Below are 18,013 nucleotides of genomic sequence, written 5' to 3' on the forward strand. Positions count from 1 at the left end.
TTTCTTCAGCTCAACCAAGAAGACTAGAATGTCCATCTAAGCCTCACTGGGGCAAATGATATTATGCATTCAGTTTACAGTGATTCGGGTCTTTGGGAGATCCTGAGAAGTCTTGCTCTGTTGCCCAGGCTGGAGTGCAGTGACATGATCTCAGCTCACTGCAACCTTTGCCTCCCAGGTTCAAGCGATTCTCCTGCCTCAGCCTCCTGTGTACCTGGGACTACAGGTGCACGCCACCACGCCCAGCTAATTTTCTTTATTTTTAGTAGAGATGAGGTTTCGCCATGTTGGCCAGGCTGGTCTCGAACTCCCGACCTTATGATCCATCCACCTTAGCTTCCCAAAGTGCTGGGATTACAGGCGTGAGCCACCACGCCCGGCCTGTCCAAACTCTTTTTAAATAAACTTGAGCCCCTTGTCATCATTACGTTCTGCCTGCTGTGTCCATAGGAGACTCCCCCAGCACCTCCATCCCTGCTTACCTTTTAGTTAAGTCCATTTTAAGTTTTACAACCCAGTGCATTGTGCATCTGCTGGGCATCTATTAAGTTTCACCCCTTTGTTTTTTTTATGTTTTTCTCTTTCATAAGTTTTTATCACTTTGTTTCAGTGAATAGAATCTCCTTTTACTCTGATGGTGTTCTTCCTCCTCTTTATGGACATTGACTCCATAGTCAGTGACCCAGATATATACCCTTCTAGCATAAATGGTCATTTTTAATAAACCAACATTTCTAATTCTTAATGTATGTAAATACAATTTGTATGACCAAAACAACAAGACTAGCACTAGTAATAACATAGTAACAGGGTTGACTACAAGAATAGTGTATGTTATTATAATCCTTATTTTTTTTGACAACTCAATACAGAATACATATTAGAATTCAGTAAAGTTCTGTTGAGAGTCAAGTCACATTTAAAAAGAACAATTATAACACTCATTGAGCATTCAGTATGTGCTAGATATTGTTCTAAATGCTTTATATGAATTAGTTGTATAACCTTCACAAAAAATCCTTTGAGGTATATACTGTTAATATCCTCATTTTACAGATGAAACAATTGACACACAAGTAACACAAGAAGGTTTAAGTATTTGCCTAGGGTCACCCAGGTACTAATTGACAGAGCTGGGATTGGAACCATAAGCTGAATCCAATGTAATCAGGTGCCATCAGAGCTAGAATATGTGTCTTCTGACTGACTTTAAATATCATGCTCTTATTACTGTACCAGGCTATAAATTATTTGAAATACGAAGGGTCAGTTTTGGAAATAGATGTTTGTGATTAGGAAATATCAAGAGTAAAAGACTCTAGTGCGTTTCTTACTATAACTGCCATTATTAGTAGCTTCTTAGACTACATTCATTTTCATACTTTTTAAAGGATTTTCGTTATGTACTTGGTGATTTTAATTCTGATGTGTTTCTTATAAGATTTATACATTGTAATAATTGCTTTTGCTGTGTTATAGTATATATTATCTGCCTTTTAAAGATCTCCAACATTATAAACATTACTTTTGTTTTGAGCCTTAATTGACTGTGTTCTGGATTTTTCAGCCAGGATGGAGAAAACATTTCATCAGAATCACCTAAGGGGCTTTTCCTGCTACCCGAGTCTTGAGTCCCCACCTTTCCTCACTCATTTGTGTTGAGAGTCACTGCCCAGCTGAGCAACTGTTATTGATGTAAATTTTGTTATGGCCTTCAGATGTGTCAGAGTAGGTTGAAAGGTTGAAAGTCAGTGTTGTAGACCGTACTTCTCAAACTTTAAACATGAATCACTTGGAAATCTTGTTAAAATGCAGATTCCAATTCAGGAATTCCAATATGCCTGAGAATCTGCATTTTAATAAGATCCAGGTGATAACCAAGAAGCTACAGGTCCTTAGAGCACACTTGGATTAACAAAGCTCTAGACTAGTTGTTTTGGATTTTTTTTTTTTTTTTTTTTTTTTGAGACGGAGTCTCGCTCTGTAGCCCAGGCTGGAGTGCAGTGGCCGGATCTCAGCTCACTGCAAGCTCCGCCTCCCGGGTTCACGCCATTCTCCGGCCTCAGCCTCCTGAGTAGCTGGGACTACAGGCGCCCGCCACCTCGCCCGGCTAGTTTTTTTTTTTTTGTATTTCTTAGTAGAGACGGGGTTTCACCGTGTTAGCCAGGATGGTCTCGATCTCCTGACCTCGTGATCCGCCCGTCTCGGCCTCCCAAAGTGCTGGGATTACAGGCTTGAGCCACCGCGCCCGGCCTGTTTTGGATTTTTTAAAAAGTTTTTTATTTTGAGATGATTACAGATTCACATGCAATTGTAAGAAATAATACAGAAAGATCTACATACCCTTCATCTAGTTTCCCCCAATTCTAACATCTTGCATAATTATAGTACAGTATCACAACCAGGAAATTGTATTAATATAATCCACAAACATTACTCAGATTTCCTTAGTTTTACATATACTGTGTGTGTGTATTTGGTTCTATGCAATCTTAGCACTTATGTAGATTCACCCTATATTCAAAATATAGCCCCTTTTCAACACAGGGATCTCTTAGGCTACCCTTTTATAGCCACAGCCACCTACCTTACTTCATGAACTCTTCCCTAACCTCTCTGACAACTACTAATTTGTTTTCCATTTCCAAAGTTTTTGTCATTTCACTAATATCAGTGGAGTCATGCAGCGTGTAACCTTTTGAGATTGACTTTTTTCATGTAACATAATTCCCTTGAGATCTATCCACGTCATTGCATATACCAGTAGTTTGTTCCTTTTTATTGCTAAGTAGTATTCCATGGGACAGACGTATTACAGTCAGTTTATAAGCATTCACCTGCTTTAATGGGTAACCCTGGGATTGCTTACCGGTTTTGACTCTTACAAATAAAACAGCTATGAACGTTCATATACCAGTTTTTTGGAGAAGACATTTTTATTTCTCTGGGACTATTCAAGAGTGTAATTACTTGGTCATATGGTAAGTGCATGTTTAGTTTTGTAAGAAACTGCCATACTCCTTTCCTGAGGGACTGTACTATTTTACATTTGTACCATCAATGTGTGAAGGACTATTTTTCCACATGCTTACCAGCATTTGGTGTTACCACTAATTTTTATTTTGGATATTTTGGTAGGTGTGTAGTGATATCACATTGTGGTTTTAATTTGCATTTTCTTAATGGCTAATGATGTGTGAGATATATTTTCATGTGCTTATTTGCCACCTATATATTCTCTTTGGTAAAATGTCTGTTTATTTCTTTTGCCCATTTTCTAACTGGATTATTTGCTTTTTTTTAAACTGTTGCATTTTGGGAGGGAGTTCTTATATATTATAGACACAAGACCTTTCTTGGAGATCAGGTTTGCAAATATTTCCCCCAGCCCGCGGCTTATGTTTTCATTCTCTTCACAGGATCTTTTGCAGAGCAAAAGCTTTGCTGTTGTTGCTGTTTAATTTTGATTAAGTCTATTTATTAGTATTCCCTTTTATGGGTCATGCCTTTAGTGTTAAATTCTAGGCTGATTTGGAAAGTAGTGTTAAAATGACTTTGCCTTTTTTTTTTCCCTTGCTATATAGAAAAACATTAAAACATAAACTTCTGAATTTCTTGATTCTGGACTTTTTAGCTTACAAACAAGTTTATGGTAAATGAATGAAACTAAAAGGAAATAAAACCTTGAGTCAACACAGTTTGGATAGTATTAAATTAAACTATGCGTTACAGTGTACTAAAACTAGTGGCCCTGGTGATGATATGTTTTAAGTTACAAATTGTTATGTGTCAGAATTGTGTTGTGCATTTTATTATCTGAAAAACTGTATAACGTAGGTATTATCTCCATTTATACATATACATGTGTGTTTACACATATGTATATATTCCTGTTTTGCAGTTGAAAAAACTGAGGTTCAGGAAAGATAGGTAATTGTGCCCATGGTCCCATAATGAATGACAGAAACAGGACTTGAATCCAATACTCTTTTTTTTGAGACAGTCTCACTCTGTCACCCAGGCTAGAGTGCAGTGGCGCAATTTTGGCTCACTGCAACCTCCGCCCTTTGGGTTCAAGCGATTCTCCTGCCTCAGCCTCCCGAGTAGCTGGGATTACAGGCACATGCCACCATGCCTGACTAATTTTTGTATTTTTAGTAGAGACCAGGTTTCACCATATTGGCCGGGCTGGTTTTAAACTCCTGACCTCGTGATCTGCCTGCCTCGGCCTCCCAAAGTGCTGGAATTACAGGCATAAGCCACCACCCCCAACTGAATCTAATGCTTTTTAACAACTGCCTGGCATGTTTTGTTGCAGCACGTAACTGTATATAACTCAAAGGACTCAAACCTGATTTAAGTTTGTGATGATTGTGCTTGTTACTCTTGAAGTCCATACATTGTCTGATTTTATTGGTTAACCTATTGGTTCTACTGGCTATATTTGAAATAGAGACTTTTTCTTTGCATTTCATTTCTTTTTTTTTGTTTTTTTGTTTTTGAAACAGGGTCTTGCTCTGTTGTACAGTGGTGTGAATGGGCTTATTGCAGTCTTGACCCCTTGGTCTCAAGCATTCCTCTGGCCTCTACCCCCTACCCCCGCCCCCCCACCCCCAAGTAGTTGGGACTGCAGGTGCACTCCATCACACCTGGAGAGTTTTTTTTTACATTTTGATGAGATGAGGTCTCTCTGTGTTGCCCAGGGGAGTCTCAAACTCATGGACTCAAACTCTCCTCCCACCTTGGTCTCCTGAAGTGCTAAGATTACAGGCATGAGCCACCATTTACAATATAGCTGTAACACTACATTATTTATAAGAATTTTAAGTTTTACATTTGAACTATTTAAGAAAATACATAAGGTTTGCCAAAATTTTTACAAGCTTCGTTTTTCTGCTTTTCTTCAATATATCTCTGAGCTATATCAACACCGTAAATTTCCCATATAAGAAAAAGTGATTGATGTGTTGGTGAAGGCACATGAGTAGAGGAGAGATGGGAGCAGCCAGCCATTACCACCTCAGTTTTCCATTTCATTTGGTGTTAAGAAATGACTAACATACATTTGAAAAAGTAACAAGGACAGTTTCAAAGGTGACTTACATCATGTTATTTCTCATGAGAGTAACACTGTTTCTTGGAAGTTATTGAAATACTTTGCATATTTACAAATATGTGGCAAGGTCAGGTATTGTGGTATATTCCTGTTTGCAGTGGCTTTCTTGTCTGTCAACCTAAGATTTAGATTGCATTGAATATTGTTAGTCTTGTCTAATTTTATATATACTAAATCAGCGTTTACAGAATTCCTATTTGTGGAGATTTAAAAATATTTCTCAGTATAATTTAGTCTTCTCTGCAGAGCTCTAACACAGGGCTAATGAGAACTGTTGAAAAGTTTGCAGGAATGTGTCCTCCATTCCCATCGCCCTTAAGAACCTCTGCACTTGAATGCATGATCTGTGGGAGCTTTCATTTTAAGCGTAATTGTCTTAGTCCATTTGGGCTGCTATAACAAAATATCTTAGACTAAGTAATTTTTATTATTATTATTTTTTGAGACAGTTTCGCTCTTGTTGCCCAGGCTGGAGTTCAATGGCATGATCTTGACTCACTGCAACCTCTGCCTTCTGGCTTCAAGTGATTCTCCTGCTTCAGCCTCCTGAGTAGCTGGGATTACAGGCGCCCACAACCATGCCCAGCTAATTTTCTGTATTTTTAGTAGAGATGGGGTTTCACCATGTTGGGCAGGCTGGTCTCGATCTCCTGACCTCAGATGATCCACCACACCAGGCCTAGACTGGATAATGTATAAACAACAGAAAATTATTTCTCACAGTTCTGGAGGCTGGGAAGTCAGAGAGCAAGGCTTCAGCAGATTCAGTGTCTGGTGAGGACTGCTGTCTGCTTCAGAGTTAGCACTGGTTGCTGCACTGCCCACCCCCCCGGTCCCCACCCCACATGGCACAAGGGGCAAAGGGCTTACAAGCTCCCTGGGGCCTCTTTTATAAGTACATTGATCCCATTCGTGAGGACTCTGCCCTCCTGACCTAATTACCTCTCAAAAGCTTCACCTCTTAATACTGCCATGGTGAGGAATAGGTTTCAGCAGGAATTTTGAAGGGATGCATTCAGATGACAGAAGTAACTAACTCCCCAAATTGAGTATTTTTTTGTAGTCCTGATTGACTTAGGTACTTAATTGCTATTTACTGGCACACTAAATTTTTAAGAATAAGAATATTACGTTTTTAAAGGCACTGTATAATAAATATTAAACAGAAAATGTTCATCAGATTTTTGGTTGGGGTATATTGAGTTTTTGTCTTTTAAAATAAGATTTTCATTAAATGAGAAACAACACGTTGCTGAGCGTTTTCTTGGTTACCATTCTACAGCATTTAGCTACCCTATGTAATAGCACTGGGGCTTTCTCCCCACTAAGCAAATACCTCATCATAAAAGATCATTGAAGGTTATATTCCTTTATAATACTTGCTCAGATTTGGGAAAGAGTGGGAAAAAAGAGAGATACATAAAAATAACAGGATATTTCTCCAGTAGTGAGGTTAGAGGAGAATTTCTGTTTTTTAATATGTAACCAAGACTAGTTGGCCTTTCCTGTTTAGCATTTTTTTCAGGTAATTTTTAATTTTTTAGTTTTAATTTTTATGGATACATAATAGTTGCAATTATTTATGGGGTACATGTAATCTTTTGCTATAAGCATGCAATGTGCAATGATCAAATGAGGATATTCACCACCTCAAGCATTTATTATTCCTTTGTGTTAGAAATATTCCAGGTAATTTCATTACAGCAAAGCCACCTCGCATTTCGTACATTAATTAGGATATGAATGAGAGCTCCAACTTGTTGAAAAGATTCCTTTGACTTTGTTGTTTTCAGGTCGGACTGTGGGAGGTACCTTCTGACTTTTTTCTTTAAGTTGTGGGTATATTCCTGGTCTCTTCCTTTTCCACTGCACCAGCTCCAGTTGTCTTCACATAAGCTTGCTGTATTCAGTCAGCCTCTCACCAGTCATTCTTGATTTTGCTTCATAACCAACTCATCATACACAGCACTGCTTTCCATTAATCGTCAGAAAAAGCCTTTCGCCAACATTACTTCCTTTGCTAAAAAGCATTAAAAGCTTCTTCATGGCCTGAAGATCAAAAACCCTGAGTGAGGGATGACTATTTTAAATTATCACTACAGTTCCCTATTCATTTCTTTTCTTCTCTGAACTCCCCAACCTTATTATCTTTACACAGTTAATCACTTGATTATGCATGATACTGTTCTTCGTTTCAACTTGTATGAGAAAGTATGGCTTTTTAAATTGAGGGATGTATTAGTCTGTTTTCACTCTGCTATAAAGAAATATCTGAGACTGGATCATTTATAAAGGCAAAAGGTTTAACTGACTCACTTTTCCGTGTGGCTTGTGGAGGCCTCAGGAAACTTAAAATCATGGTAGAAAGGGAAGCAGGCACCTTCACAAGGCGGCAGGAAAGAGAGATGAGAGTGCAGGAAAAACTGCCACTTTTAAAACCATCAGATCTCATGAGAATTCACTAGTATCACGAGAACAGCATGAGGAAAACCACCCACATGACCCGGTCACCTCCTTCCCTCGACACATGGATTACATGTCCCTCCCTACACAGGTGGGGATTACAGTTTGAGATGAGATTTGGTGGGGACACAGAACCAACACATATCAAAGGATATCAGTCATATTTTTAAAAATAATTCGTAGAGTTCAAATAGTGAAGTGAATTGAATCATATTGAGTGCATATTATCAAGATTTTTTAAAAATTACAGTTTATTTTCATACTTGTCACAAACACTCAAATATATTATTGGAGTACTATTTCAAAATACTATGTATTCAGTGAATACATAAGCATAGAACTAGGAAAGGCAGCTCACATGCTTATATGTTTATTTTTTTCTATTTATTTTTCTTTATTTATGTTTTCTTTTTGTATTGTGCTTTAAGTTCTGGGATGCGTGTGCAGAATGTACAGGTTTGTTACATAGATACACACGTACCATGGTGGTTTGCTGGACCCATCAGCCCCTCATCTACATTAGGTATTTCTTCTAATGCTATCCCTCCCGTAGCCCCCTACTCCCCGACAGGCCCTGGTGTGTGATGTTCCCCTCCCTGTGTCCATATGTTTCATTGTTCAACTCCCAGTTATGAGTGAGAACACGAGGTGTTTGGTTTTCTGTTCCTGTGTTAGTTTGCTGAGAATGATAGTTTCCCACTTTATCCATGTCTATTTCTTTTTAAACCAAATCTCTAACAGTTGTGTCAAAGATGTTGAGGTATATTTCTGTCATTAAAAGACAAAAACAAAAACTTGTCTCTAATGCCTAAGTGTTTGAAATCATATTCTTATAAAATATGAGGCAGCCTGGGCAACATAGTGAGACCCGCCCCCCCCCCCCCCCGAACAGAAAATTAAAAAATTAGCTGAGCATGGTGACTCACACATACAGTCCCGGCTACTCTGGAGGCTAGGTGGAGAATTGCAACATGGGGGTTGCGCCACTGCAGTTCAGCCTGGGTGACAGAGTGAAACCTTGTCTCAAAAGACAAACTCTCTCTCTCTCTCTCTATATGACATTTCTCTGTTCTTGTTAAGTTTTAATGATTTTTCATCTCAGAAAGCTTAAAATTTACCATCTTAAAGTGAAATAACAGTTAAGAGGGAGAGAGGAGGTAAAAATGCTTTTATTCTCTTTAACGTTTATTTATTTACTCTGTGGTTGGCACAGTTGCTCATTTATTTCCACAACAAACTCAAGAGATATGGAATGTCCCAAATTAGGAGATAAAGGAAACTGGGTACAAGATCATAGATCTTGCAAACAGTAGCGCTCTTCATAGACACTGGCTGATTTCAGAGCCTCTGTACTCTGTCATGATAAAGCCTCCATCATCACTAAGGACATTTAGTAAATGAAACAATTTTAAAAGTGAGTAAAACAATGAGATTATTAGCAATAAATTATGGTATAGTGCTACTAACAGTTTTTGTCAGATGAAATGGCTGCATCTGCTATTTTGGAAACCGTGAAACCTATCGAAAAGTTGAAATAAAGTACTAAAATCATACACCCTGTACCTAGATTCAGCATTAGTTAATATTTTTTTATTTTTGCTTTGTCTTCACACACACACACACCCCCCCCCACAACTCACTCTCTCTCTCACTTGAACATGAATTTCTTTAAAATAAGGATTGTCCTTATTATACCTATGAAATTTGACATTAACTCAATAATATTATCAGTTGTCCATTCTGTATTTCCCCATTTATCCCAAAACTGTGTTTTATAGTTGGATTTCTAAAAAATTTCCTTCTTCAATTCAGTATTCAGCCAGGGTTTCTGTTTTGTCTTTGCTTTGTTAGTCTCTTTTAGAGATGCTGAGAAGAAATGCTTTCATTGGTATCTTTTTGTGTTGTTTGCTTTTTAATCCCTTGAAGTTTTTGAAGGGTTCCAACCAGTTATCTTTAGAACGTCCCACCCAACTTTGAATTTGTCTGCTTGTTTCCTCAGAATTAGATTCACCGGAATTTATCATGTTAAACATTTTTCACAGTGATATCACATCTGTGATGTTGTATAATTCTGCTAACACCGTATCAAAAGGCACCTAATGCCAACATAAAGTTTATGATATATAAATTTGTAATTGGCAGCAACAAAGACTTAATTGCTTGACTTATTTTTTCATTTTTCAAATAGACAACGACTGAAAGACCTTTCATTCAGAAGCTGTTTCGTCCTGTGGCTGCAGATGGACAGTTGCACACACTAGGAGATCTTCTCAAAGAAGTTTGTCCTTCTGCTGTTGATCCTGAAGGTAATACAATGAGCAACATTAAAACATTTCTTTCATTTTCTGTTACTGAAGTAAAATAAGCATTCCACATTTATAAATAACAGGTTATTTCAGGAAGATATTTTCGTATCTTATGGTAAAAAGTCTTTTCAAACAGAAGCACTTAATATTTAATATATTATTTTGTAAATTATTGACTAACAAAATGAGGACTCGACTCTCTGGCAAAACAGAATAAATACAGTTTTTAAATCACCCTCTTAGCACATCTCTGGTACTCTGGTTTTTAATTTATGGATTCAGTTCTGATAAATACTACTTTTAATCTTGCATTTTGTTTATTAACTTTAAAGAAGTCAGAAATGGTAAAAATAATTTTCTTATTTTTGATATTTGAAAGTCGGTAATACTGAATAATTGATGAGTATTTTATTTGAATTTTCTACTACTTTCTACTTTTTCTTTTTTAGTTAACCTTGTTCTTTTAGGCTTTGACAATCTACAGGTTCATTCAAAAACTTGATCTGTTTCATGGCCCTAATTTTGTAACTTAGGTTAAGGGTGTTTTCCTGCATGCAGGGGACAAATTTTAAAATTGCTGAAATCTGTTTTTCTTTATTACAACATACAGAACACCAAGAAAATGCAGAAAACAATAAAACAGTGCCCATAATCCATTAACTGATAGAGACCACTGTTGACAGACAGACAGACAGACACACACACACACACATACACACTTGAATACATGAGGTATACATATGTATTTAATACAGTTGGCCCTTCATATCCATGGGCTGCACATCATGCCCACAGCAGATAAAAAATATTTGGGAGAGAAAATGGATGATTATGTCTGTACTGAAGATAAACAGACTTTTTTTTTTCTTGTTATTGTTCCCTAAACAATACAGTACAAGTATTTATATCGATTTAGATTGCATTAAATATTACAAGTAATCTAGAGATGAATGATTTAAAGCATACATGTGCGTAGGTTATATGCAAATATTATGCCATTCTGTATAAGGGACTTGAGCATCAGTAGATTTTGGTATCCTCAGCGATCCTTGAACCAATCCTTCATGAATACCAAATGACCACAGTGTGTGTGTGTGTGTGTGTGTGTGTGTGTGTGCGCGCGCGCGCGCGCGCGCGCGCGTGCGTGTGTAAAATGTCCTGCTCTTGAATCCCAGCCCTATTAATACTTACTAAACTATAGGGGAAATTTTCAGTGGCATATTACAGTATTGACATAAAAATTGCATAGAGTTATATTTATTATATAACAGAATTTTTTTTAAAACTTTAAAGCCATGAAGGAAAGAGGTAATGAATTAGTATATATGAAGGTAATACTTTAACAGATAATGCTTCTTATGAATGTATTCTGAATTGGAGGAATGCAGTATTACTTGCATGACATATACCACACAGTTCATGAAGAATGATGCATCTAAGGAAATCGTTTGCCTAAGTAGTAGAATTAGAAACAGTGGGTTTGGGGGTAATGTTGTAGTATTCCAGCCTAAATGACTAAGCAAAGAATATGGAGCCCAAAATATGTGTCATTCAGCCTGAGAATGTTGCGATTTTCCTTAGTCAAGTATGCTTGCCTATACTAGCATTCCTACATGTATATAACGCTTTAAAAATGAACAGAGATTCAATAGGAAGGGGAAGGGCATCTAAAATAATACACCAATACCAGAAGGGATTGAAGGAAGAGACCACTGACTGCTACCCAAAATTATTAAAACTGAACAGGGTTTAAGAGGTTATAAATACATTTTATAAAGTCTTCCTTGAACTTTACTAGCCTTTATAGTAAGGTTTCTGATGATGTCTTACACATATCCATGTATCTCTAGTGCTGGGGTAAATGTTTGCTAAACAATCCAGTTACTGAATTCTTTCTATCATTACCATGAAACATATTATTTACGATCATTAAATCATGGAGCAATTAACATTAAGTTGATTATAATACTATCTTAGAATTCAAATCCATCTTTTCTACTGTGTAATTTTAGCTTTCAATAAGAGTTTTAGTTAAATAATTTTTTTATAATTTAATGATTTTTTAGTAAATTTATAGAGTTGTGCAACCATCACCACAATTTGGTTTTTGGAACATTTCCATCTCCTTGTACTTCCTTGTAGCTAATCTCTGCTCCACTGCCAGCTATAAACAACCACTGGTCTGCTTTCTATCTCTATAACTTGCCTATTTGGATATTTCACATATATTGGATCATACAACATAGAGTCTTTTGCAACTATGTTTTTCCACTTAACATTATGTATTTGAGTTGCATCGATATTGAAGCAAGTGTCCATAGTTTGTTCCTTTTTATTGGTGACTAATACTCCATTGGGTAGATACGTCACATTTTGGTTCTCCCTGTACCAGCTGATGGGTGTTTGGACTGTTTCCAGCTTTTCACCTTTATAAACAGAGCTGCTAGGAACATTCAAATATGGGTCTTTTTGTGGACGTTTGTTTTCATTTTTCTTGGGTAGCTTCCTAGGAGTGGAGTGACAAGGTCATATAGCAAGTTTATTTTTTATTTTAAAAGAAACTGCTAACCTTTTCCAAAGTGACTGTACCATTTTACAGTCTTACCAGCAGTGTGTAAGAATTCCAGTTTCTCCACATTCTCACTCACATATATTACCATCCTAGTGGTATCTCATGATGATTTTAATTCTCATTTTTCTAATTACTAATGGTATTGAACACGTTTTCATGTGCTTATTATAATTTGTAGATCTCTTTGATGAAGTGTCTATTCAAATCCTTTTCTTGTTTTTTTCATGGATTATTTCCTTATTACTGAGTTTTGAGCATTATTTATATATTCTGGATACAAGTTCTTTATCAGACATACAATTTGCAGATATTTTCTCCTACTCTGTGACTTGCCTTCATTTTCTTTCTCTCTTTCTCTCTCTCTTTTTTTTTTTTTTCCCCAGACAGGGTCTCACTCTGTCGTTCAGGCTGGAGCGCAGTGGTACGATCTCGGCTAACTGCAACCTCTACCTCCGAGTTCAAGTGATTCTTGTGACTCAGCCTCCCTAGTAGCTGGGATTACAGGTGCCTGCCACAATGCCCGGCTAATTTTTGTATTTTTGGTAGAGACAGGGTTTCACTAGGTTGGCCAGACTGGTCTCGAACTCCTGACCACAGGGGGTTCAACCGCCTCAGCCTCCCAAAGTGCTGGGATTACAAGTGTGAGCCACCACACCCAACCTTGTCTTCATTTTCTTTTGAAGGATAAAAGCATTTAATTTTGGTGAATTCCTATCACGTTTTTTTTTAATGGATTGTGTTCAGTTAAATAATTAAAACTTTTTCTCTTATAGACAATACATTTACATATTTTAAACATCAAAGCATATATAAAGGAATTTAGTAAAAAGTCTCTTTCCTAACTGCTGCTCACCAAACTCTAACCTAGTTCCCTTTTCTAGAGACAACCAGTGTTGCCATTTTCCTGTATATCTTTAGAGACAGTTAAGTAAACTTTTTATTTTTGAACTCAAGCTACATAAATTTTGACTAAGTAACTCATAACTTCTGAGAAATTCCCAGAAATTCAAGAATAAGCTTACTTTTTTAGTTCATTTTCTCTGTGTTATAAGGTGGTTTGTTTTTGATCTATTTAATGTCTATTTTTCTGTGTTTTTGAGGATTTTGGAATATAGATAAGTTATTTTCGTTTGAAGTGTAATTAAAAAGTTAATAGTTTTTATTGCTGATAGAGATACACCCCATAAACCTCTTTCCTGTCCATGGCAACGTTGGCTTTCAGTTACTCAGTTCTCTGTATTGTGTTTTTTCCCTTTCTGAGTACTTTGTAATAGTACTTTAAAGAACATTAAAAAAACTAGATGCTGTCTTAGTCTGTTTGTGTTGCTATAAAGAAATACCTGAGGCTGGGTAATTTATAAAGAAAAAAGGTTTATTTAACTCACAGCTCTGCTGCCTGGATATTGGGCATCTCATGAGATCCTCAGGCTGCTTCTACTCATGGTGGAAGCTGAAGGGAAATGTGTGCAGTGGTCACATGGTGAGAGAGGAAGCCAGAGAGAGCAGGGTGGTGCCAGGCTCTTTATAATAACCAGCTCTTGTGGGAACTAAGACAGTGAGAACTCACTCACTCCTCCACACCCAAGGAGGGCATTAATCTATTCATGAGGTATCCACCCCCCACCCCCGACCCAAGTACTCCCATTAGGCCCCATTTCCAACTTTGGGGATACAATTTCAACCTGGGGTTTGGCGGGGACAAGCAACGAAACTGTAACAAATGCTTTTGTCAATTAGGAGTAAATGAAATTTAAGCCAGAGTTTAATATTCAAATAACTACCTTTTTAAAAAACAAGAGGCGAGGTCTCACTGTGTTGCCCAGGCTGGTCTTACATTTCTCACTCAAGTGATACTACCACTTTAGCTTCAGAAAGTACTCGGATTGTAGGCATGAGCTACTGCACCCAGCCTCAAGTGACTACCCTATTGCACTTTTCCTAGATGTTATTTTGACAATCTACTTTTTAAAATATGTCATTTTAAATTTACTTTTTTATAGCATCCTTGACTATAGAATGAGAACATCCCAATGAAACCCAAAACCTTGGCAGGAATATATTCTATAATGATCTGTCCCCTAACAGCAGCACAATTGTCACAGACACCAAATGATCCATATTTGCTAGTCCCAAGTTTATATAAGGTGGTCTCCCTTGATACATTTGTGTTTTATCTGTAAAAATTAAAGTTAACAGTTGCTTTGTAATCCAGGAAAGAGGGCTTACTTGAAATTTTTTGTTGTTTATTTTGTTAATGACAAATTTATTAGTTCAATTCATTTTTATTTCATGGTTGCCAATTTCTAGTTTGTGGGTGTGATTAAGGAGTGCCTAGAGTAGGAAGAAATTAGTTGGGTGTTAATACTGTATTTTACGTCTTTAAAGAATTGTATAACTGTAGAACTTTCAAGTTACCTTTTTTTTTTTTTTGGAGACAGATTCTCACTCTGTTGCCCAGGCTGGAGTGCAGTGATGCCATCTCAGCTCACTGCAACCCCTCCCTCCCAGGTTCAAGCAATCTTGTGCTTCAGTCACGCAAGTAGCTGGGATTACAGGCATGTGCCACCATGCCTGGCTAATTTTTATATATTTGGTAGAGACAGGGTTTCACCATGTTGGCCAGGCTGGTCTTGAACTCTTGGCCTCAAGTGATTCACCTGCCTTGCCCTCCCAAAGTTTACTCTTTTAATTTTTTGCATGATTTTGCCAAAGGTGTCTTAACCACTTAATTGCAGAACTAGGTTTAGAACACAGGTCTCCATCTCCTGGTGGTCTGTTGGTTTTTCCTCTTTACTATGCTGCCGTTTGTTTTTTTCTTTCTTTCTTTTTAACTTTTTGATTTAGTTTCAAATAACATTCTGAAATACTTGCTTTTTCCTAACTAGATCTTTCACAGATCTTTATTCTTCAGTTTGTGTTTAGTATCTAATCTGCCTACATGCTCTTCTCTCTTAATAATATTTCTGATACGATCTTAGAAACCTGAGTGTCTACTGTTTTTATTTTGTTTGCTTTGTTGTTTTAGTGTTCCTATATATAATCCTGACCACTCTTGTTGAATTTTTTAAATGGTGATTATGAACACCAGACATGTAAATGAAAAGCAGTCAGGTGCTTTGAACTGACACACACTCTCAGAATACACCTTTATTCTGGTCTTAGACCCAGGTTACAAGACAAGATTAACGTGACCCTACACAAGAAAGGCACACAAATTTGTGAAGCTGTTCTTTTAAAAGAGACAAAGAGAGTCTTTGTTCTCTTAAATTTCTAGGCTGCTCTACGTGTACATCCTTTTCTGGGGGATACACAGTGTGACTTCCCTTGTGGTTTTTTTTTTTTTTTTTTGAAGAGTGGAGCAGTGAGGCAACGCAGTCACACAACCTTATCCACAAACCTTCCTTTTAGGTGATTTCAGGTGCTGTAGGTGAGTACATTGTGTGACAGACTTCTCCCCACGCAAACTGTCAAATGCTTCTCTTGACTGCGGAACACACACTTCATTGAAATGACATAGATAGTGCCTATTCTTTCTATTCTTTTCAGGTATTTTTGATGGTATCTTTCATTGCAGGAGGAAGCCACATCTCTAACACCAGTATCTTTTCTTTAGAAAAACTTTTATCTTTGCCTCTTCTTTTTATTACGTATTAAAAAAAAATTGTCATTTAAAAATCTGTGTGGAGTATCCAAAACATCGAGTCACTATTTCAGTAAAAACCCATTGGCTTCCTCGTTCAGTTCACCTGTAGTATTGTCAGACGTGTCAGACATGAAGTATTTTGACACACCTGCACTCAACTTAAGTTGAAAGTGAAAGACTTTAAGATTGGGTGTGTATGGATAAGAACTTGCTGTCATCACATGATGAAAAGAGAAAGTACTTCATAAAAGTTATGTGGCACCTTGTCTTCTGCTCCCTCCAAGTGATTCAGTGATGAAATACTCTTGTCTGATTTCATCATATGAAAGTCGAATGTACTAGTATTTATGAATACGTGCTTTAGGTCGTTGTTCTTGTGGAGTAACTAATGATGAGCTGCTGCTTCTGGAGTAACTAATGATGAGCTCTTTTGTGTGTTCCTTTCTTTTTTTGTAAATGGCTAAGGGAATTAGTCAAGTTGGCGGTAACAGGAAATGACCAAAGGTGAGCTCAGGTAAATTGTTTTTGTGGTTTCAGCTGTAGTTAAAATGACTCAGAGATCTAAGCTTCTGTACCAGACCTGAAGTGAAATATTTTTTTCTTTGTTTATTAAAAATAACGTATCAAGAATATTTATTTTTTACCTTGGAGAATATAAAACACCTATAAGCTTTACCCACTTATACTTCATTTCCCAGTCTTCTAATGTAATGTATAGCAATGTGGTAAGCTCGGCGGGTGGATCACCTGAGGTCAGGAGTTAGAGACTAGCCTGACCAACATGGTGAAACCCCGTCTCTCCTAAAAGTACAAAATTAGCCGAGTGTGGTGGTGCATGCCTGTAATCCCTGCTACTCGGGAGGCTGAGGCAGGAGAATTGGTTGAACCCAGGAGGCGGAGGTTGCAATGACCTGGAACGCGCCATTGCACTCTAGCCTGGGCACCAAGAGTGAAACTCCATCTCAGAAAAAAGGAAAGAAAAGATGGTATATTCACATTTTTTCTGCTTTGCTCTATATGATTAGATTATGTTAATAAAGTGAATTAGCTGACAAGATAAATTTTTTTCAGACATGAAGCAATTAGAAAAAGAAACATATAACTCTCATGCTGACCATATAAGGCAGATACTTTTAAGTATTTGGACAAAATTGAAGCTGGTTAATATCTTGTGATTTGAGATAATATTTGAGCAGTAATCACACTTGTCAGTGTGATGGCACTGCCCCCAGAAGAATAGGCACTTCAGTTTGCAAACTCATGCCACAGGAATAAAAAAATTCCAATCCCCAAACCTCATCAGATTGCAGGATTTACAGTTTCAGTAATTCTTTAGATACTCATTTACAATTTGAATTAGAAGGAATTAGTATCTCTATACCTTCACACTGTTTGGTTTGGGCAATCATTTAGAGTTTTTTTTAATGAATATTCAGTTTTCTTATTTTATAAAATAATGAGGCTTCCCGCTACCATCTTATGGGATGCGTACAGAGTTTAAATGAACCAGAAATTTTTTGAAGTGAGTCTTCATTGTCTTTTTTATTTTTTGAGACTTTATATTTGAATCTTTTTTGTTTCTTAGAGTTTTGTTAGCATTTTTCACAAGTAAAAGAACTGTACTCATAAGAAATTTACAAAGGAGGCTAGGCGCGGTGGCTCAAGCCTGTAATCCCAGCACTTTGGGAGGCCGAGACGGGCTGATCACGAGGTCGGAAGATCGAGACCATCCTGGCTAACACGGTGAAACCCCGTCTCTACTAAAAAAATACAAAAAACTAGCCGGGCAAGGTGGCAGGCGCCTGTAGTCCCAGCTACTCAGGAGGCTGAGGCAAGAGAATGGCGTGAACCCGGGAGGTGGAGCTTGCAGTGAGCTGAGATCCGGCCACTGCACTCCAGCCTGGGCGACAGAG

At 37.4% G+C, this 18,013-nt stretch overlaps 1 protein-coding gene across 9 annotated transcripts in view; it reads left to right on the forward strand.

The window, feature by feature from the left end:
- ATG5 (autophagy related 5) overlaps positions 1-18,013 on the forward strand; it is a 135,006-nt gene that overhangs the window by 107,566 nt on the left and 9,427 nt on the right. For all 9 annotated transcript variants that reach the window (XM_028847307.2, XM_001088300.4, XM_015137018.3 and 6 more), the window contains one exon: positions 9,768-9,885. In XM_028847307.2, the coding sequence (XP_028703140.2) occupies positions 9,768-9,885 (118 nt within the window). The remainder of the gene's footprint in view (positions 1-9,767; positions 9,886-18,013) is intronic.

Source organism: Macaca mulatta, chromosome 4, assembly GCF_049350105.2.
Source record: "Macaca mulatta isolate MMU2019108-1 chromosome 4, T2T-MMU8v2.0, whole genome shotgun sequence".
NCBI classification, from domain to species: domain Eukaryota; kingdom Metazoa; phylum Chordata; class Mammalia; order Primates; family Cercopithecidae; genus Macaca; species Macaca mulatta.